Below are 18,655 nucleotides of genomic sequence, written 5' to 3'. Positions count from 1 at the left end.
TGTATCAAGTTTTCGAAAATTTTGCCTAAAATGATGATCACCTTCGATTTTTTCGTGAAAAACAAAAATTTGATATTCTTGTTTGTATTCGTTGCGTAGCTCTCTTAAAAAGATTTCCAACGATATAAAATTTGTAAAATTCCAAGGCGCGGATTTTTAAATATGTTATATCCAAGTTGCGTTGCCAATTATACCCCTGATGCATAACCGTCATGCGGATGCATAATCCGTTATGCAAACATTTTTAATAATTTCATATAATTATGGGTGTCAGGGAAATAATTACGGGTGTCACGGTACCTAAAATTAATTATGGGCTTGACAATGGGAATATTATTTTTTTTGGGCCTCCGCCTAGTTTTCCCAGTATTTATCTCACAACTTCAGTTAATACTTTGTAATAGGCTCTCTGGGCTCTTTGAGGTTGTGTTGTAAAGCTCCTTAGTCTGTCAATAAGTCCATTGAGAGTTGTCTTTGTTTTTCATTATTGGGTCCGGTTGTAATCTATTCATATTTCTCCAATATGATCCTCCTTTCACGATCAAAAAAATAAAAAATAAAAAATCAGAGTATTTATTTTTACATATATACAAGTGGATGATGTTCTTGAAATGAATGTGATGGATTTGCAGGAGGGGTTTTATTTGGGACAGGATATGGGAACCAAATGTTCCCGGAAATTTACAACGATGCATTTGAATGTATCTCCATCCATGATCTTCTGTTACGTTCCTGTATATATGTACGGGTCTTGTTCCATCGGGATACAAATTAGAAAACGAGATTATAGTAGACTGGATATGAGAATGCAAATGATCGTGTCCGGAGCACTCGTCTGCATGGGTTCAGTGGTTACTGCTCTCATCACCACCATTTTTTTATTCCAACTAGGTCCGATTCTGTAGGCTTTTGGTTTTGGGATAATGTATCAGGTATGTTGTCTAAGACGATAATTATATTTTTATTTTACTAAATTTTCTTTTATCTATAAACTTCACATGGCTTTCCAACTATCCCTCCTCTGCATTTTGTGTCATTATTTTCGTGAAGGGTGCTCAAGTCTATATGTCAGAGATGGGTTTCGCTCATAGAAAGTACTTAGCTTCCCTGAATATCGCCTTTAAAATGAAGATCGCAATTGGTATCTTTGTGGCTAATCTTGTGAACTGCTACACCGACAATATCAAAGGTGGGTGGGGATGGAAACTTAGCATAGGCATTGCTGCGCTTCCTGCTGCTATCATCTCTATCGGATCTTACTTACTCCCAGATACTCCCATGTCCATGATTAAGTTAGGTAAGTTTGACGAGGCAAAACAGTTGCTCCAACGCCTCCATGGCACCAATGACAGCATTCATATCCTGTTTAATGATTTATTAGCCGCCAATGAAGCTTCAAAGGTTGCAAAAGGATCTGAGAAACAAATTATGTCTCAAACACAGAACAGGCCTTACCGTTTGATGGCGATAGCTCTCCCCTTGTTCCAAAAGCTCACAGGAAAGAATGTAATAGTTCTCTATGCTCCCTACCTTTTTCGAGTTATAGGATTTCGAACCAGCGCAGCTTTAACGTACACTGCCATCATTGGAGGGGTCAATTTTGCTGCAACCATCATTGGCATAATCTCAGTAACTCGAGGTTGGAGAAGGTTTTTCCTCATAGCGGGAGGAGTTCTAATATCTGTTGGTCAGGTAATTAATGGCACCCTAATTAGCTATAAAATACTAATTTTTTGGAATAATAACCCTTCCTTTGTGTGTCTGAGTATCACTTATTCATGAAATTTCCAATTTCAGGTCATGTTGGGGATTCTGACATGGATCAAATTAGCAGGTGTGGTGAGCCGTTCTGATGTGTATCATGACTACTTAATTGTAGCCACCACATGTGTTTGTGTTTCAGGATTTGTGTAGTTGCATCTTTTCTGATTACTACACCCAAGTGAAATTAAAGACTACAAACTATTTAAATATACAAGATTCAATATGAACAAGATGTAAAGAGCATGAAATGTAAAGATTAACATAAGCATATAACGTGGTTCGGCTTTGAAGACCTACGTCCATGAAGAAGAAGATGTTTTCTTATTGATTATAAGGTCTTATCCTTGAAAGTGTTACAAATATCTTCTAGATTCCCCACTTTCTCTCTGTCTAGATCTCTCTCATGAATTCTCTGTAGAAAAACCATCTAATACTACATAAGTTGTCCATCTCCTTGTACATGGACTGGTATTTATAATCTAAATAAACTCGTGATGGCTTGATCGTCCGAGCTGGGTGAGATGTGTCTTCCATCGTGCTGGTTCCCTCGGGCTGGCTCTATATTATCCCTCGTGATGGCTTGCTTGGTTCTCCCTCCGAGTTATCTCGCTCTCCCTGGATCGTATTGGCCTTTTGTGGAGAACCTCGCGCTCTATTGCCTCGGGGTCGTAGTGTAGATCGTCCGAGTCTCCCGTCATGATGTGCAACTACCCATGTTCTGTTCTTATCATTCATTAAATGCGGTCTTTCTTTTTAGACTTGATCGACTGAGCGGATTAGACCTTTACCTACACGCGTCATTCATGTGGCGCCTGTGCAGTTGCCTTGACTCAGACAAATCCTCCTTTTTAGAGAATGATTCGGTTCTCCTACCTTATCATCTCATCATGTATTCATCCCTTGAGATGTTGACACGTGGTCATCGGGTATTTTACCCACACATTTGGCTCATTTTCTTTGCAACTTGTCGAGGGCATGATGGGAAGAAAACTATGTAACCGTCACGTGTGTACTTGTCAGCCCTTTCTAAGATTCCTGTCGGTTTATCTTATATTTTCTGGGACAGGGCGCCTTTTCCTCCAGGATTCTTATCGTCTAGTTTTCCGCGCCTTTGACCTTCTTGAGTTTGGAAGAGTTGGTTTTTTCGAGGATTTCCTCTTCTATTTAAGAAAGGTCCTGATGAGGGTATGAGTTCCATTTTCCCCCATTCTTTTTCTGATGTATATTGAATTTTTTCCTCCTCGTCCTCCATGGGAGCGGGGTGGTTGTTCATATGTTCATCATGATGGTATGTCCTCTCATTTATGCGTCACTTAGGTTTTTCTTGCTCCTGATTCTAGATCATCACCAATGTCTTTTCAGAGAGACTTACTTTTTCGCATAAAGTCTTTAGCCTCATCTGTTTGCCAAGTGACTGAACTTCCTGTTATCGGATTTCGTATTTACCACTATTTTTCCTTTTACCGGCAAGCTTGGAAACACTTCGTAAATTGTGTTTCTTCCTGCGATTGGTCTTGGGAACACTTTATGTTGTGTGCGTGTCTGCACGTTTTAGAAACGTTTGCTGCTGGAGGCGCTGGGGTATAAAATATTGTTTCTGTGTTTAAACGTATATATATATACCTTGTCCCTGTTTTATGCCGTATCGCCGGAGGCTGGTGGTATGCATGGAGAGGTGGTTGATTGGGTAAGGTGTCCCAAAGGTTTTTCTCCTGCTCATGGTTTGTGTTTCGGACGAGGAATTGGTAAGGTGAAGGCGTGTTTATCCAAGCGAGGTGTGAGTGCGATGCTCCTGTCCGAGGACGTTATGTAATTTGTGTATCTGTTCTGTTCAGAGTTTGTGTATATGATTGTTTTGTGTAATTAAACGCATGGCTCTGAGGATTTTTCCATATGTAATGTTAGTCCAATCATGGATGTCAAAGCCAAGGAGTGATCAATTCCTGTATTTGGATAAGACACTACCTCCTTGTGATCAGTTTCCATAGGATTTTTTCCTTCTCGCTCTCGTTTTTTGTTTTTGTCCCCTGCTTTTGGCTATGATTCCTCCTTGTGACTTGGAGGGTGATACCTCGATCGAGTGATACTTTCCCCAGCCAAGGGCAAGTATCTCGATGCTGGGTATTTCCTCATGTAGAGGACATCACCCGATTTTGCGATCGTGATGGCATTACCGTAGGTTTGTGTCCGTGTCGGGTAGCTCAGGTAAAGTACCTGCGTCATTCTAAGAGAATGGAAGGTGTACCGTTCAATAGTGGTATATGGGCTTTAGTTGGAATGCAAATATGAGATAAAGTAATAGACAAATTGGTAAGAGAAAAAATGTTTGAAAACAAAGACAATATAAAACAAAAAGAAAAGGAAAAAACATTAAGACAAAAGGAGCAATTTTATTATTTTGCAAAAGAGAGTTTAGTACATTCTAGAAAGATTCTGTGACCCGTGCTCAATTAGGGAGCATGCCCCATTTTAGGACCTTTTGGTGGTCCCTCTAAGCGTTGTAAGCTTTTAGGTATTTGATGTTCCATGGGCGTTCAAGTTCTTCACCGTCAGATTTGAGAAATATGTATGCTCCATCTCCCTCCTTAGCTAGGACTGTTAATGGACCTTCCCATATGGGTGCAAATTTGCCTGACTCGCGCTGGTAAGGTGGGATCTCGCGCCAAACTTTATCGCCTGGGCTAAATTGTCTCAGGTGAACACGTTTGTCGTATTCCCGAGCCAATCTTCTGTGGAAGTTTTCTATTGTTTGGAGAGCGATCTCTCTATTTTCTTCCAAGTCGTCTAACTTAGAGAGTATCATATCCGAGGTCAGGTTCTTCTCCCATGCCTCAGTCTTCGTTGTGGGGATCATTGCCTCTGTTGGTATAATTTCCTCCGTGTCATATGTGAGGGCGAAGGGGGACATTCCTGTTGCTTCCCTCTTGGTAGTCTGATAGGCTCATAAGACATTGTGCAACTGTTCACACCAGCTAGCTCCGTATCCGTCAAGTTTATTTTTGAGTATGTCGGCGATGGTCTTATTTTTGGCCTCTTCCTGGCCATTACTCTCAGGATAGATCGGTGTGGATTTGTTTTTTCTGATCTTGAAACAGTTAAAGAGAAGGTCGATGTTTTTCCCTCGGAGTTGGGCCCCATTATCGTATTCAATGGCGGCTGGGATACCGAAACGACATATAATATGCTCGAAGAGGAACTTAAAGACATCATGGTCTCTGATGTGTCTTAGAGCTGAGGCTTCCACCCATTTGGTGAAGTAGTCTGTGGCAACGAATAAATATTTCCTTTGTCCCGTACCAGCTCTGAGCGGTCCGACAATATCAACCCCTCATTTGGCGAATGGCCAAGGGCTTAGGACGAACTTTAAGTCCATTGAGGGTGCATGCCTCCTTTTGCCAAATTTTTGGCACTCGATGCAAGTTTTTGCGATTTGTTTTGATTCCTCGTTCATGCGAGGCCAAAAATATCCCTAAAGTTTTTGCGATTTGTTTTGAGTCCTCGTTCATGAGAGGGATCGTCCTCCACTATGGTTTCCTGCATAACCATAATGTACGTATTTCCTTTAATATTTTTTCCCTTCTGCAAACGAGAGGCATCTAAGAAGAGTTCCAAGGTAGGACTGTTTGTATAACACACCATCCCGGAGTTGGTAGTTTTCAGACCTTGATATTATCTTGTGTGCAATTAATTGGTCGCTTGGGAGGTATCCGTTAGCTAGATACTTGATTATTGGTGTCCTCCAGTCATCCTCTGGTAAACTTTCTTCCTAGGCCACTGAGTCTACAACGAGGATGTCCATGTTTCCTTCCAAGGGAATGAAAGGGAGTAAGATCCTTTCAACTCTGACATTGGTAGCCTCGGGGTTTACTGTCATAGAAACTATGAATGTTAAATCGTCAGCATATCTGCTGTTGATTTGATTTAAGTGGCGGAACGTGATGTTTGGTATTTGTTCAATGTAATGTTTGGCGAGTTGGCGGTATCGCTGCAAATATGGGTCCGAGTATTGGTACGTTCCATCTATATGTCTGATAATGAGTTGGGAATCACTTGTCAGACGTACGTTATCGATGCCCAACGCGATGATTACTCAAAGGGCATGTATTACTGCCTCGTACTCAACGATATTGTTGGTGGCGTGGAATTCGAGCCTTAAGCTATAGACGATTCTTCGGCGAGTTAGGGTTGTAAAAACCATTCTGATGCCTGATCCTTCCGAGTTACACGACCCATCGACGAATACTTCCCATCGGCTGGGGTCCTCGGAGCAAAGTAATTCGAGAGGGTCATCTAGTTCATCTTCCATTCCTGGGATTTCCTCGATTTCGTCAGCACCGTCGATCGGGAAATCGGCCAGGAAGTCTGTGACCACCTGGGTCTTGATTGTCGTTTGGGCTTGGTATTTGACACCAAATTGTTTGATTTGGGATCCCCATAAAGAAATTCTTCCTTCTCTGTCAGCATGATCGAGCACAGACTCTATTGGGGCCTTTGTGATGACTATCACAGTGTGCGCATCGAAATAAGTACGCAGCTTTTGTGTTGCGTAGACCAAAGATAGTACGATATTCTCGATCTTTGAATAGTTTTTCTCAGCTGACGTCAGAGTTTTGCTGATGAAATAAATTGGATGTTCTACTTTTGTATCTATGCGAGTGAGTACTGCACTGATCGAAGTATTGGTCGCCGATAGATAGATGTAGAGATTTTCACCCGGGTTGGGTTTTTGGAGAATTGGCAAGGTTGCCAAATGTTCCTTTATTTTTTGGAAAGCTTCCTCACAGGCACTTGTCTATGAAAATTTTTCACCCTTTTTTAAGGTATTGAAGAAGTCTCTGCATTTGTTGGAGGATCGGCCGATAAATCTACCCAAGGCCGCCAGTCTGCCATTTAGTCTTTGCACGTCCTTGATCGTGGCTGGGGAGGGCATTTCTACTATAGCACGTACCTTCTTGGGGTCGACCTCAATTCCTCGTTTTGTGACTAGGTAGCCCAAGAATTTACCTGAGGTCACTCCGAAGGCACACTTTGCTGGATTGATCTTCATGTTAAATTTTCTCATTTGTGCGAAGATTTCTTTAAGATCGTGTGAATGATCTTGTGGGAGCTTGCTCTTAACAAGCATATCGTTTACATATACCTCTAGGGTTTTACGCATACAATCGTCAAACATCTTTTCCACCATTCTTTGATATGTGGCCCCTGCATTTTTTAGCCCGAATGGCATTTTGGTGTAGTAGTATAGGCCACGGGGAGTGAAGAAAGCGGTATGCTCTTGATCTTCCTCGGCGAGGGGGATCTGGTTATATCCAGAGTATCCATCCATGATAGATAGGAATCCATATCCTGAGGTTGCCTCCACGAGTTGGTCGATGTTAGGGAGTGGGAAGCTGTCTGTGGGACAAGCTTTGTTAAGATCGCTAAAGTCAATACAGATCCTTACTTCTCCGTTCTTCTGTGGTACGATTACCATGTTGGATATCCATGTTGGATATTGTACTTCTCGTATCACCCCTGCTGCTTCCATTTTATTTAATTCCTTTTGGATGTCTTCATGATATTCCGGTGCCACCTTCCTCATTTTTTGCCGCGTGGGCTTATGCTTAGGATCGATTTTTAGGTGATGATTGCATACTTCGGGGTCTATTCCTGGCATATCTTCCATGCACCATGCAAAGACATCAGAATATTCCCTTAAAACTTGTATTAGTTTCTCCTCTTCTTCCTCGTCGAGGAGTGTTCCTATTTTTACCATACCTGGATTTTCGGGTGTTCTGATGTTGACCTCTTTGGTTGGCTCTGCGGCCGAGAAATTTGATTTGAGCTCCCCTACATCGGAGAGGTTCTGGACGGGTCCCATGGGTGAGTCCGATGGGAGGTCTTTGTCTGTCACGATTTCGTTGCCTAACCGTCTTACCTCGTTGGTTCTAGCTATGTAGGCATCGATTTCGGCTTGGTGTTTGGCATTCTTAGATCGCCTCTTTTTTGCTATGGAAAAGTTTACTTTGTTCTCTCCGTATTGAACTTCTATCCCATAGAAGTATTTTGCTTCTCCGGGATCTCCAATGATTTCTTCCACCCCATCAGGCGTAGGGAATCTTATCCTATGATGGTAGGTCGAGGCTACTCCTTTGATCCCATGGACCCAGGATCACCCCACGATGGCTGTGTAAGGTGATAAGACATCTACCACGCAGAAGGTGGTTAGGGTGAGAATCTTTCTCACTCGAATTTCTAACGTTATCTCACCTTTCGGGAGAGTTGATGACCCGTTGAAACCAAATATATTATAAGCAGTGGGTACGAGATATTCGTCTTTGAGACCCATCTGTTTGAATGTTTCATAGAACAAGATCTCTACTGAGTTGCCGCCATCAATCAAGATTTTGGGCATTGCCCATGGTAGTGCTCTATTTCTTGCTTCCTCTCCCTCGTGTTCGGGGAGTGCAATGGCCATCGTGACCACTATAGGATCGTTGTGTATGTGTCCTCCTTATGGTGCCTCCGAAGCTGAAAAGATTATGGGGGGTTTCATTCACTCCGCCATCGGGGTTCTCTGGTTATACTGAAAACTTCATCACCTTTGAAGTTGCGCTTGTGGATACGTCCTGTAATGTTTCCTTCTCATACGGGGGTGGTAATCACCGAGTGTGATATGGTATTGCAACCTAGGTATTGTGTCCCGCGGAGGAGTTCCACATGATGTATGGGTGCCCCGGCGAGCGTGCCCTCGCTTGTCATACCTCGTGGAACTTTCTTTAAGACGTTACACGAGTCTGTCTTGTGGCTATGAAACTGATGGTATTCATAGAAGTCAGTTCCGTTTTCGGTTCGTTCTGACATAATTCTGGGACAAGTTGTCCTCAAGCTCTCCAACTGTTTGGGGATTGTGACTGCGAGATTCTCGGTCTCGTCGTGAATTTGGACTTCGTCGATTAATGTCTGAGGACCTTTCGGATGGACTATCCTTGCGGTCAAGATCACCTTGGCTCCCCTTAGGAAACCTATCCGTTGTTTCCTCATTTGAGGTGTCAGGGACGTTAACGCGTTTGTCATCTTTTAGTTGTCCAAAGGGACTCTCCTCCTCTGGGATTTCGTTGATAGTAGTGAGTGTCACCTTCTTCTTGGATTTCCGTTTTAGCCTCCTGCTACACCTTTCGAGTTTCACCATTTTCTCACCCTGAGCTATTTCGGATTTCAGCATTAGCATCGGCGAGATCTGAAGGGTTGTCCTTCTTTTCCTCAGTGTTTACTACTTGCCTTGGCAAGCGATTCAACCCTCCTGGTTGAGTAAGATGGATGTCATCATGCTTCTCGAAGGGGTTTCCCTCGCCTTCGGAGGTAGAATTGCCAGTTAGTCCTTTCCGATACTAGTCGTCGGGTTGTCCCTCGTCTGGGACCAGAGCTTCTCCTGGCTCCATATCATCGAGTCCTTCTGTTTGGGCTCGACCATTTTAACCTTGGCTCACGCGAAAAGATCGTCGTGTAACCATTACCTTTCCTGCAACATATGCAATAATACTTAATTTGTCTTTTCTTATGAAAAAGTGGGACCCTAAGTTTGCAGGTCACGTGCAATTACTAAGCCATACTTCAGACTGGACAGTTTAGTACAGGAATACTTTGCAGTAAGTTTTGGAGACATGTGAAAATGTCAAAACATTTCCTCTTTGCATGAGGTGTTGATGATGGAGAAAAAGGTGTTTTTCCAGTCCTTTTTTTTCGAGGTAATATCTCCTTCAACACACCATACCCTTAAAGGGAAAGAATCTAATTATGAAGATTGAGTACGTTTTCCCATTCTAAGAAATATACCTCATCATCTTTTAGCTTTTGATTTCAAACAAAGTTAGAGTTTGATGAATGTTTATATACTCATTAATTCCTTCCGTTGACTTAAACTTAGACTTTTAAGAAGGAGATCGGAGATTATGTTGAGTTTGATGATGAACATCATGAAAAATTCGTCTTTTCAACTCTCATAAGGTGATTTCTTCCTTATGTAGCTTACTGACTAGCATCTCTTCCCATCTCTTTCATGGAGGAGATCGTTTGAGCACCGAAGCATTTGAAGCTCCATATTTTCTCCGATCTGCAACTCTCCTGAGCTACTTGTGGAAGGCTTAAAAAACTTGAAAATAACAAGAAATCTTAAAGAAAAACGTCATAAACTTGTAGATCTGTTGATTTTGAGGTTCTACTAGACTTCTTAGATCAAGAAGATCATTTTTGAGTCCGAGCTCAACTCATTTATCTCGCCCCGTCGCTTATGATTTTCGATTTGGTGTGGCTCAGCTTGCCTCGTCTTGTCCCGATGCATTTTTGATTTGGTGTCGCACGGATTCGCCATGCCCCGCTATACATTTGGTTCCTTGAGAACCTTTGATTAGGTATGACAGGGTTTTTCCCTGCCCCATCACAATCATTAAACCATTTTTTTTTCTCTTAACAAAACTGGTACATATCCCTAAAATTCAGTTTCTTTTGCTTCGGATTTCACTACACTTTTGCTTTGGCTTTCACTTATTTCCGATATTTGAGCAAGATTCCAAACAAAATATTCATGGTTTTCGATAAATGCATCGGCCATATCAAACAAAATGTACTTCAAACATTACGCTATATAAGCCTTTGAATCATCTCTGCAAATCTACACTCTTTTTCACACACTGATTTTTGACTACTTGTTGAGTCTAAAATCATCTACGATCTAACAAATGTCATGGTGAACTCATAGACAACAATCAAACAACAATAGACAATCACAGGAGCTGTCCAGGAATGCTGCTCGGGGCAACCATGATTTACAGAAAGAGCAAAGGAAACAGCGAGCTATGCAATCCTAGTCTCATACACATTTACACATACAGATGATCATAATCTCAACTGAAGTATGTAAAGCTCGAACCACAACTGTCAACAATGAGAATCCTATATACATTTCTAACCACAAAAAAATGATGAAAAAATTAATAAAAATTGAAATCTTAGTTACGTACATTTATCGAACATCTAGTATATGAGTTCAGTTTCGTCGATCTATACATACTTGGTTAAATAAACACTGAATAGCTCATTTGCCGTTAGGCCTATCTAGCAGTTCTGGTTTATTGCTGACAAAAACCCACTTTCTTACTGCGTATTTCGATTGTTTTCCTCCCTATTTTCACCCGTACATTATTACTCACATACTTCTCATACCATTTATCATGTATCTTCTAATTATAATAATCAAACATGTTTATGCTTCTCTCTGTCAGTTCTTCCTTTGCACGCCAATTCATGGTCACTATTTTTTCACCAAGGAAAACCAAGGAAAGTTGGTGATTAGGTTCCAAAAAACACTATATATCAAAACACCAATACTTTGCTTATCGAATTAAAAAGAAAATACGGGAAAAAAACTGAGTGCTGGCTTATTATACAACTTGGGAAGGTATAAGATTCAATGTTGATAGCCATCTAACATAACATAGTAAACAATGGTACACTTATGAGTATAGTCTTCCACTTCTATAGGAAACACATAGTAAGGAGAATAAACTTAGAAACTTGCAATTAGAATTCAAATAACTGAGACCCTTGGTGTATGTAACTGTATGTTTCACTTATATCTGCATATACACACATTTTTATCTTCCATCTACGAATATATTTCATTTTTAAGATCTCGCTGTTTTCTTTATGCATAAACTTGTATTTGTTTACCTATATATATATGTATGTTAGAAGTGCGTTATACCCCTGGCTTCTCTGTAGTGATAATCCACCAAAGAAGGATGGCACCCCAAGAATGCATCACATGGTATCTGTGCCGGCACAAAACTATGGCATACCAAGATATCTACACCAGAAAATTAAATGTAAGGTATACCTGAATGCATCTACACCAGATAACTGAACATACAGAAATACCTGAATGCTAAATGTGAGGACTAAGATATAGGCCAATCCAAACACTGAAATGATCCCTATACTCAAAAGAAATAGGACCAAACATAAGAATTAAATAAATGTGATGTCCACTTACAGAATGCAGTCCTTTTTCATGAATCATGATTCTCCAAGTGCATAACTTTCAAATAACAACTCAATCAAGTCATTTTCATTTGTTATAGACTTGTAGCAAATGCACTCCGTATAGTTATCTTCTCCTGTCCAGATTTCTCAACCTTGAAATTAAAATTATCCGTTCCATAATCCAAGGTTCTATAAACTGTCGCTTCCAGTGCTCCCACTGCTCAAGTCATACACTAATTAAGCTTAGGGTTCACCAAAACTTAATGGATTTTAGTATTTTCTAGGATCCATGATGTTATTATATATACCTTAACCAAATTTTGTTCCCACCATAGAATAAAGAATATTACAAAAAATTCCATAATTTTACTTTGTAAGCTTATGTAAGACCAAGAAATTTCCTTACCACTACCTCACAATTTTCATACTTCATTCCATCTGCACATCCATGTACTATCACCTCCAATATCAATAACAAAGAGAGAAAGAAATCAATGACCCTCACTGCAGAATCAATAGGAAACTTAAACATGAGAATTAGGGTTTAACATTATTCAGCAATAATGGTGTAAAACCATACCCCAAATTTGACTTAAGACTAAGATTTACAGAAATTCACGAAGAATAATCTTAGGGTTAACCCTAACTTCTGAAAATCAAATAAAACAAAAAATTCAATAAAAGTATACTGATTTTACCTGGTATGTTCTCCATATGACAAAGGCTACAAACAAAGACCTGCTTGCATGCACTGTAACAAAAAACAAACAAAAATACAAACGTCAGAAATTACAACAGTTTTTTGCGAACATCATGCAGAAATTTGATCTCTTAACTAATGAAGCTTGTAGCTTGGATTAATTATCAGAACCAATTTTTCAATGATCGAAACCTAACTTAAAAGTTCAGCAAGAAAAACTTAGATTCATCAATAATTTAAGTATTATCTTTACCCTTGACTGAGATGAATGCTACACAATGTAATCATGAACTATTTCATAACTCGAACTATCTCATACCCTGCGAACCGAAAAAGTAAGTGTCAATCTATTAAGTGAAGTAAATGACATATACCTCAATTAGGTACCTCAATTAGCCTTTTAGATATACCTCATAATGTGCTAATTGTAGTGCCACTTTAAGATATCTATCTTGAACCTTATGGTCTCACAATGTTACTAATACAAAGCTAAAATCATTAGAGCATCCAGATCAAAGCTCGTCTATTACAGGATTCATAACAAAGTCTCGTTATATCCTCCCTACATGCACAACCCAATGACTCCAGTTCAATGAGTCTCGTTATTTATCAAGACAAATATTTGTTAGGCATCATGATTTAAGTCAGTGCTGAAAACCAAACTGAGAAGTTGTTTTTTTTTAATATTCAGGCGTTCAAATTAATCTACAGATAAAGATAATAACCAAAACCGAACCATTCTTCAAAATAACAAAGATATGTGATGTCTTCAGATCCCTGCAATGTAAAAATAAGTTTTTACAAACACTATTGGATTGATAAGAACAAAAAAAGAAGGAAACGCGGCGGCATTTATTACTACCTAGATTCTTCTCAGTTTTGTGAACCTGACTTATGAGCAAAGATCCCTTCATTAAAAATGATGTTTATACAAATACGAAATCAAAATTATTATGAATAACAAATTAAAAACCCATATCTAAGGATTCAAAGAAGAATTAATCCTAACCTCTGGAGCTGAGAATGGGGAACATTCAGGAAGAAAAGAAAAGGGTTAGACTTAGGCTTTACCTGTCATGTATTGTATTCAATACGAACAGAGCACATGAGAGATGTGGGATAAAGATAGAAGAAAGGAAGCGACTGGAAAAAAGAAGTTAGGGTTTTGAATTTCTTGAAGAGGTGAAGACCCAAAGAAAATAACGAAAGGGTTAACCCCTAGACCAATCGCGTATCGCCAAGTGTCCTCGCCAGGTTTAACGTGAGAACTCTTCTCTCAGCCCTCGTGAAAACTCAACTCTCTCCTCTCATTGCTCGCGGCCCTCTTCCCTCATTGATCGTGGCCCTCTTCCCTCGTTGAGTGTGACGCTCACCATTCAACATGGGGACTCCAATGAGTTAGGATTTTAAAGGAGTTAGATTACTCTTGTATTTTCCAGAAGATATTATTGTTTTTAAATAAAACTCATTCCTATAAAAGGTAATTCTTCGAGGAATTATCCTCAATCCAAGAGAAGATATACGGAGAAGCTGCTTTTTCCTTTTCTTTTCCATCCCGAACGACGGATGAAGTAATTTCTGAAGTTCCCTGTGGATTTGCTTACTCGCATTTCTTATCAATTCCTTATTATATAAAGGAGAATAACTTTGCTGACGTCCTTCTTACATGAAATTCGGTGATTTTAGTCTGACGTGTCATCAGTATATTAGATTTCGGGATAGCCGGACAAATTTGAAAGGAAACAACCCTTGGAGTCGTTTGAAGAAAAGACGCATCCTCTTTCTTTGGCTTTATGAAAACTAAGGAGAACATCTTCTTTATGTTGGATATTTTTTCTGGTTTTACTTTGTAAAACCTAGAAGTTTCCATTCAAAATTGATCAGACGCGTCTCTTCCCATAAGCCACCATTAATGGCTTTTGGAAGCGTCTGTTGCTGATGAAACGACACTACTAACCGGCATGAATATCACTATAAGTAGAGAAGATGTTCTCGCATTCCAACACATCAATAACAATCTGTTTTCTTCTTCTCTAAAAAGCATCATCAGAACCTTATACAGTGTGATTCTTGGTCGGGTCAAGGAAGTACAATCCTTGAATTCGATTACGGTGTTAGAGCTTCATTGAATCCTGAAGGCATATTCGAGAGACCGTTTGTACTCGCCAAATTTATTGGGAAAGGTCGAATTATTGTCTAAAAGAATCGAAAGATCCTTAAAGTCAGGGGTACACCATTTTCTGTTTCTGTTTTCATCCTCTTGTTTAACCCAAAATTTCCAACACTTTAGCCGGACAGATGACTCCTTGGAAAATTAAGCCTCTCTTCCCAAGCGACATCTTCTTTCATATGTATAAAACAGGTTGAGGTTCGATCTTAGTTCTCTTGGAACATTTTCGTTTTCTTTTCAAATGAGTACTGAAACTGTCTTCATTGATTTTCATAATTGAGAGTATATGGAGCGATAGATGATTCAGAATTTATAAAACTTCACTGATATATTCCTTTCATCAGGCACATTAGTTTGAAGTGATGCTTATAATTTTATGCTAACGGGATTAGATTTGTACAGTATAGTTGACAGGAAATCTCAAGAATTCTTTAGGGAATCAGACTTTTTTTAAATCATCCATGTGGCGGAATAATAAGTTCATTAAGAAGAAGTTAAGGAGTTCAGGTTAATCGATAATGTTCTGTAACAAGAGATATCATCGGAATAAAGAATGTATTTGAGATAATATTTCAATGATGATTCTTTCTTTGTAGTTTTCGTGATAGTACTTATGGAGGGGGCAATACGATGAATACATAGAAAATATATTTGGGACAGATGACTCTTTCAAAAGACATAACTAAATTAACTACCCTTGGAGTCGTTTGAACATAATCTCAATATGTTCCACAAATTTGGCTTTATGAAAGGCTGCTTCCCTTCCCTCCCGTATTTAGGAAAGATAAGGCTAGCGCCACCCTTTCTTTCTCTTTGTTCTGAAGAGTTTTGTTGGAAAGGTTGCAACTTATGGGGCAGTGAGGAATTTAAGGCACTTCAAATTAGGAACGAACCAAAGAATTCACCATAAAAACTCTTTGCAGGGTGCTCCTTTCTTCATGAAGATTCAAAATATAAAAACTGATCTCTTTTTGCAAGGGATGAAAACCTCGTCATGGTTCATGCAACAAACTTCATAAGGTAATTTTATGAAAAAATTTAGGAACCTGCCCATTTTTTGATTTAACTCTAACCACTCAGTTTAGTCATTAACCAAAATTTAGGAAAAGAGAGGAAAACATTGAATGAAGAAGTTGATATGGTCGTTCCCGTACGTAACCAAATAATGCTTCTTTGAACGTTGAATTCTGTTAAGCTACAGACGCAAATAAAACCAGAAAAATAGGTTTTCGGAAAGAAAGTTAAGCATAAAGAAATGGTTGAACCGGAAGCAAGTTATATATTTGTATGAGAATTGCGGATAATGATGTGATGCAACCACTTAAGGTATCGTTTTGTTGGTTTCTAAAGTATCGGTTTGTACTGGAGGAAGATATTCTGATAATATTTTTATGAATTGCAGGTTGAACAGGGTGTGCAGATTCTTAATGCGGTTGGATAAGTGCATCGATGGATAAGTGCTGTTATGTCAACTGTTCAGAAACGGCGTGTGTTCACGAGGGATTTTCATGTCACTAGGTTAAGGTATGTTATATCGTCTAATTCATCTTCGCACATGGGATTTAGTTGATTGAAGCAAAAGAAAAGGAACGCATTACCGTTGGGTAAACATTACCGTTGGTGTTGTAGATGGGATATTGGCTGATGCAACAAGCACTTATGAAGACATGCCAAGGAACGCATTTTATCTGTGTGGAGAAAAGTATCAATATGAAGCTATATAACATTCAACTGAAATGTTATCCTTACTCACCGAAGGTTGCAAAACTATTATGGTTATGTTGATTAGTGGGAATTGTTTTGAATGAGAACATCGTTTTGGAAACTTATAATGCCTCCAAGGGAAGAAGTTGCAATGAGTAAACACTTGGTTGAGAACTTAAAATTGGATTCTACAGATACACTTGCAGACTTGATAAAGGATCTAAATATGCATCACACGTACATCAACGATTCGGGATGAGTACTGGCTAGGAAGGATTTCATAATCAAGAAGAAGACTTGAATATTTTGTATCTCTGGAAAAAGATTTCTCTCGCCACTTTTTTTTTTTTTTTTTTTTCTGATCGAGAAAGGAGAATTTTATTGAAAGGAGAAGAAAAAATTACAGCAAGCAGATATAACGGTAAAAACGAAAGAAAAACTAAAGAAAAAAGTAAACAATGAAAGTTTTATCCCAGTAGAACATGTTATCCCACGAGAAAATGCAGAAGTCTAGCCTAAATTTAAAATCTCTTTTAAAGGCACAACTCCAAGTCAAAAGGGATGTTTTGACCTCTACACTTACTTGGAAGTGAGAGAGAGATTTTTGCTCAAAAATTCTTCTATTCCGCTCATTCCAAATTGCCCACAAAACTGCAGCTGGAACCAAATCCCACATTTTCTTTGCCGGACCATTTATGCCATTGGCAGACCAACTTTGTGCCAAATGTAGAACTGACGAGGGTGGGTTCCAAGGGAGGTGGTTAGGAAAGATTAATGACCATACTTGTCTAGAGAACTTGCAACTCAGAAGCAAGTGTTGCGACGATTCGCATTCGGACAAGCAAAGTGGGCAACGACTTGCGAGATGGAGACTTCTTCGTTGCAGAGCATCTTGAGTGGAAATCTTATCAAGTGCAGCAGTCCAGAAGAACAAACAGACCTTTGGGGGAACATGAGGGTTCCATATGGTCTTGTGGGGAAAAGGAGAGGTCTGTGCTGTTGATGGGTCGTGAGTGATATCTGTGAGGAACTTGTAGGTAGATTTGGCTGAGAATGTACCTGAGCTTGAGAGAGACCAAGTGCGGGAGTCAGGATGGTTTGTCAAAGTTGGGGGAGTATCACCAATGAGCACCAATAAGGACATAAGTTGGGCAACTTCAGGTTCTTTGAGAGCTCTTTTAAAGTGGAAGGACCAACAACGGTTGTCGCTTGAAATGTGCTCGCGGATTGTACCTTGTTTGAGGCCTGCTAATTTGAAGAGAGCAGGAAACATTTCCTTTAAATTGCCTTCTATGTTCCATTTGTCGAGCCAAAAAGCTATTGTTGCACCGTCGCCGATTGAAAGATGTGAGAGGGATACCACCAATTGAGCCTGAGTTGCGATATGCTTCCATACAGAACAACCATAAGGAGTTGACGGAATTTGAGGAGCCCAGATGGACTGAGGTCCATCATATTTGTTCCAAATGATGTTGTGCCATAGAGTGTTACGTTCATTACCAAATCTCCAACCCCATTTTGAGAGAAGAACTTGATTCATTAATCTTAGATTCTTGATACCTAGCCCACCAAGTTTAATTGGTTTCATCATCACCTCCCATTTGACCAAATGCGTTTTTTTGGATCCACCGCTATCCCAAATGAAATTCCGCCACTTTCTGAAAGAAAAAAAATAATCATGGATAATTAAGGGTGAAATGATCCATATATAGGAGAACGATTTGGGACTACCTATTTCGGATGGGTGCTGTTTCGTCGAATGTTCAGAAAGGGAGTGTGTTCACGATGGATTTCTATTCGTCTTCTTTCATATATTGGTAGAACTCCTGTTACTCGATGAGTATTTGATTTCATGTTTCTGAGTTTTCGATTTCATGTTTCTGACATATATCTTACAATTGCAGTTGGTGCTGTTAGGGGATTCAGGCATCCGCAAAAAATTTATCCATCTTCGCTTCGTTCACGTGGAATAGTGTAAAATTGTATAATTGCCTGCTATGATGGCCAACAAGAATCTCTTTTGGGAAGAAATGCACAGGCAACAGTAGGTATGTCGACTGTTTGAAGCTGTCAATATATATATATTCTCAAAGTCTCGACAGCATTGTGATTTGGTTTTAAATGTTCATCTAAGATATGTTTGTACCGCTGCATCCATAGGTTGTTGATTGATCCAAATAGAACGTCCATCTCTCTTACACTTAATTCAATGGTGGAGGCAAACACTGAACTGAATACTATCAACCACCAGAAACGGCAACCACTCAAGGTATCTTCCCGAAATCAAATGGGTACTT

General features: G+C 39.6%; 1 protein-coding gene across 1 annotated transcript; it reads left to right on the top strand.

Annotated features, from left to right (window-relative positions):
* The first annotated feature begins 923 nt into the window (after positions 1-923).
* On the top strand, positions 924-1,914 carry LOC113273355 (sugar transport protein MST8-like). Its single transcript, XM_026523092.1, has 3 exons — positions 924-932; positions 1,051-1,692; positions 1,798-1,914. Exons 1-3 carry the CDS (start codon positions 924-926, stop codon positions 1,912-1,914), a joined length of 768 nt encoding a protein of 255 aa, XP_026378877.1.
* The last annotated feature ends 16,741 nt before the right edge of the window (positions 1,915-18,655 follow it).

The sequence above is a fragment of the Papaver somniferum genome, chromosome 1 (assembly GCF_003573695.1).
Source record: "Papaver somniferum cultivar HN1 chromosome 1, ASM357369v1, whole genome shotgun sequence".
Lineage (NCBI taxonomy): Eukaryota > Viridiplantae > Streptophyta > Magnoliopsida > Ranunculales > Papaveraceae > Papaver > Papaver somniferum.
The sequence above is the reverse complement of the archived record's forward strand: the minus strand, read 5'-3'. Positions and strand labels throughout refer to the sequence as shown.

What these genes read in the sequence shown, in the direction of transcription:
- LOC113273355 (XM_026523092.1), top strand. An exon ending in TTCTAATATCTGTTGGTCAG is followed by an intron (nt 1,693 to 1,797) that starts GTAATTAATGGC and finishes TTCCAATTTCAG; the next exon opens with GTCATGTTGGGGATTCTGAC.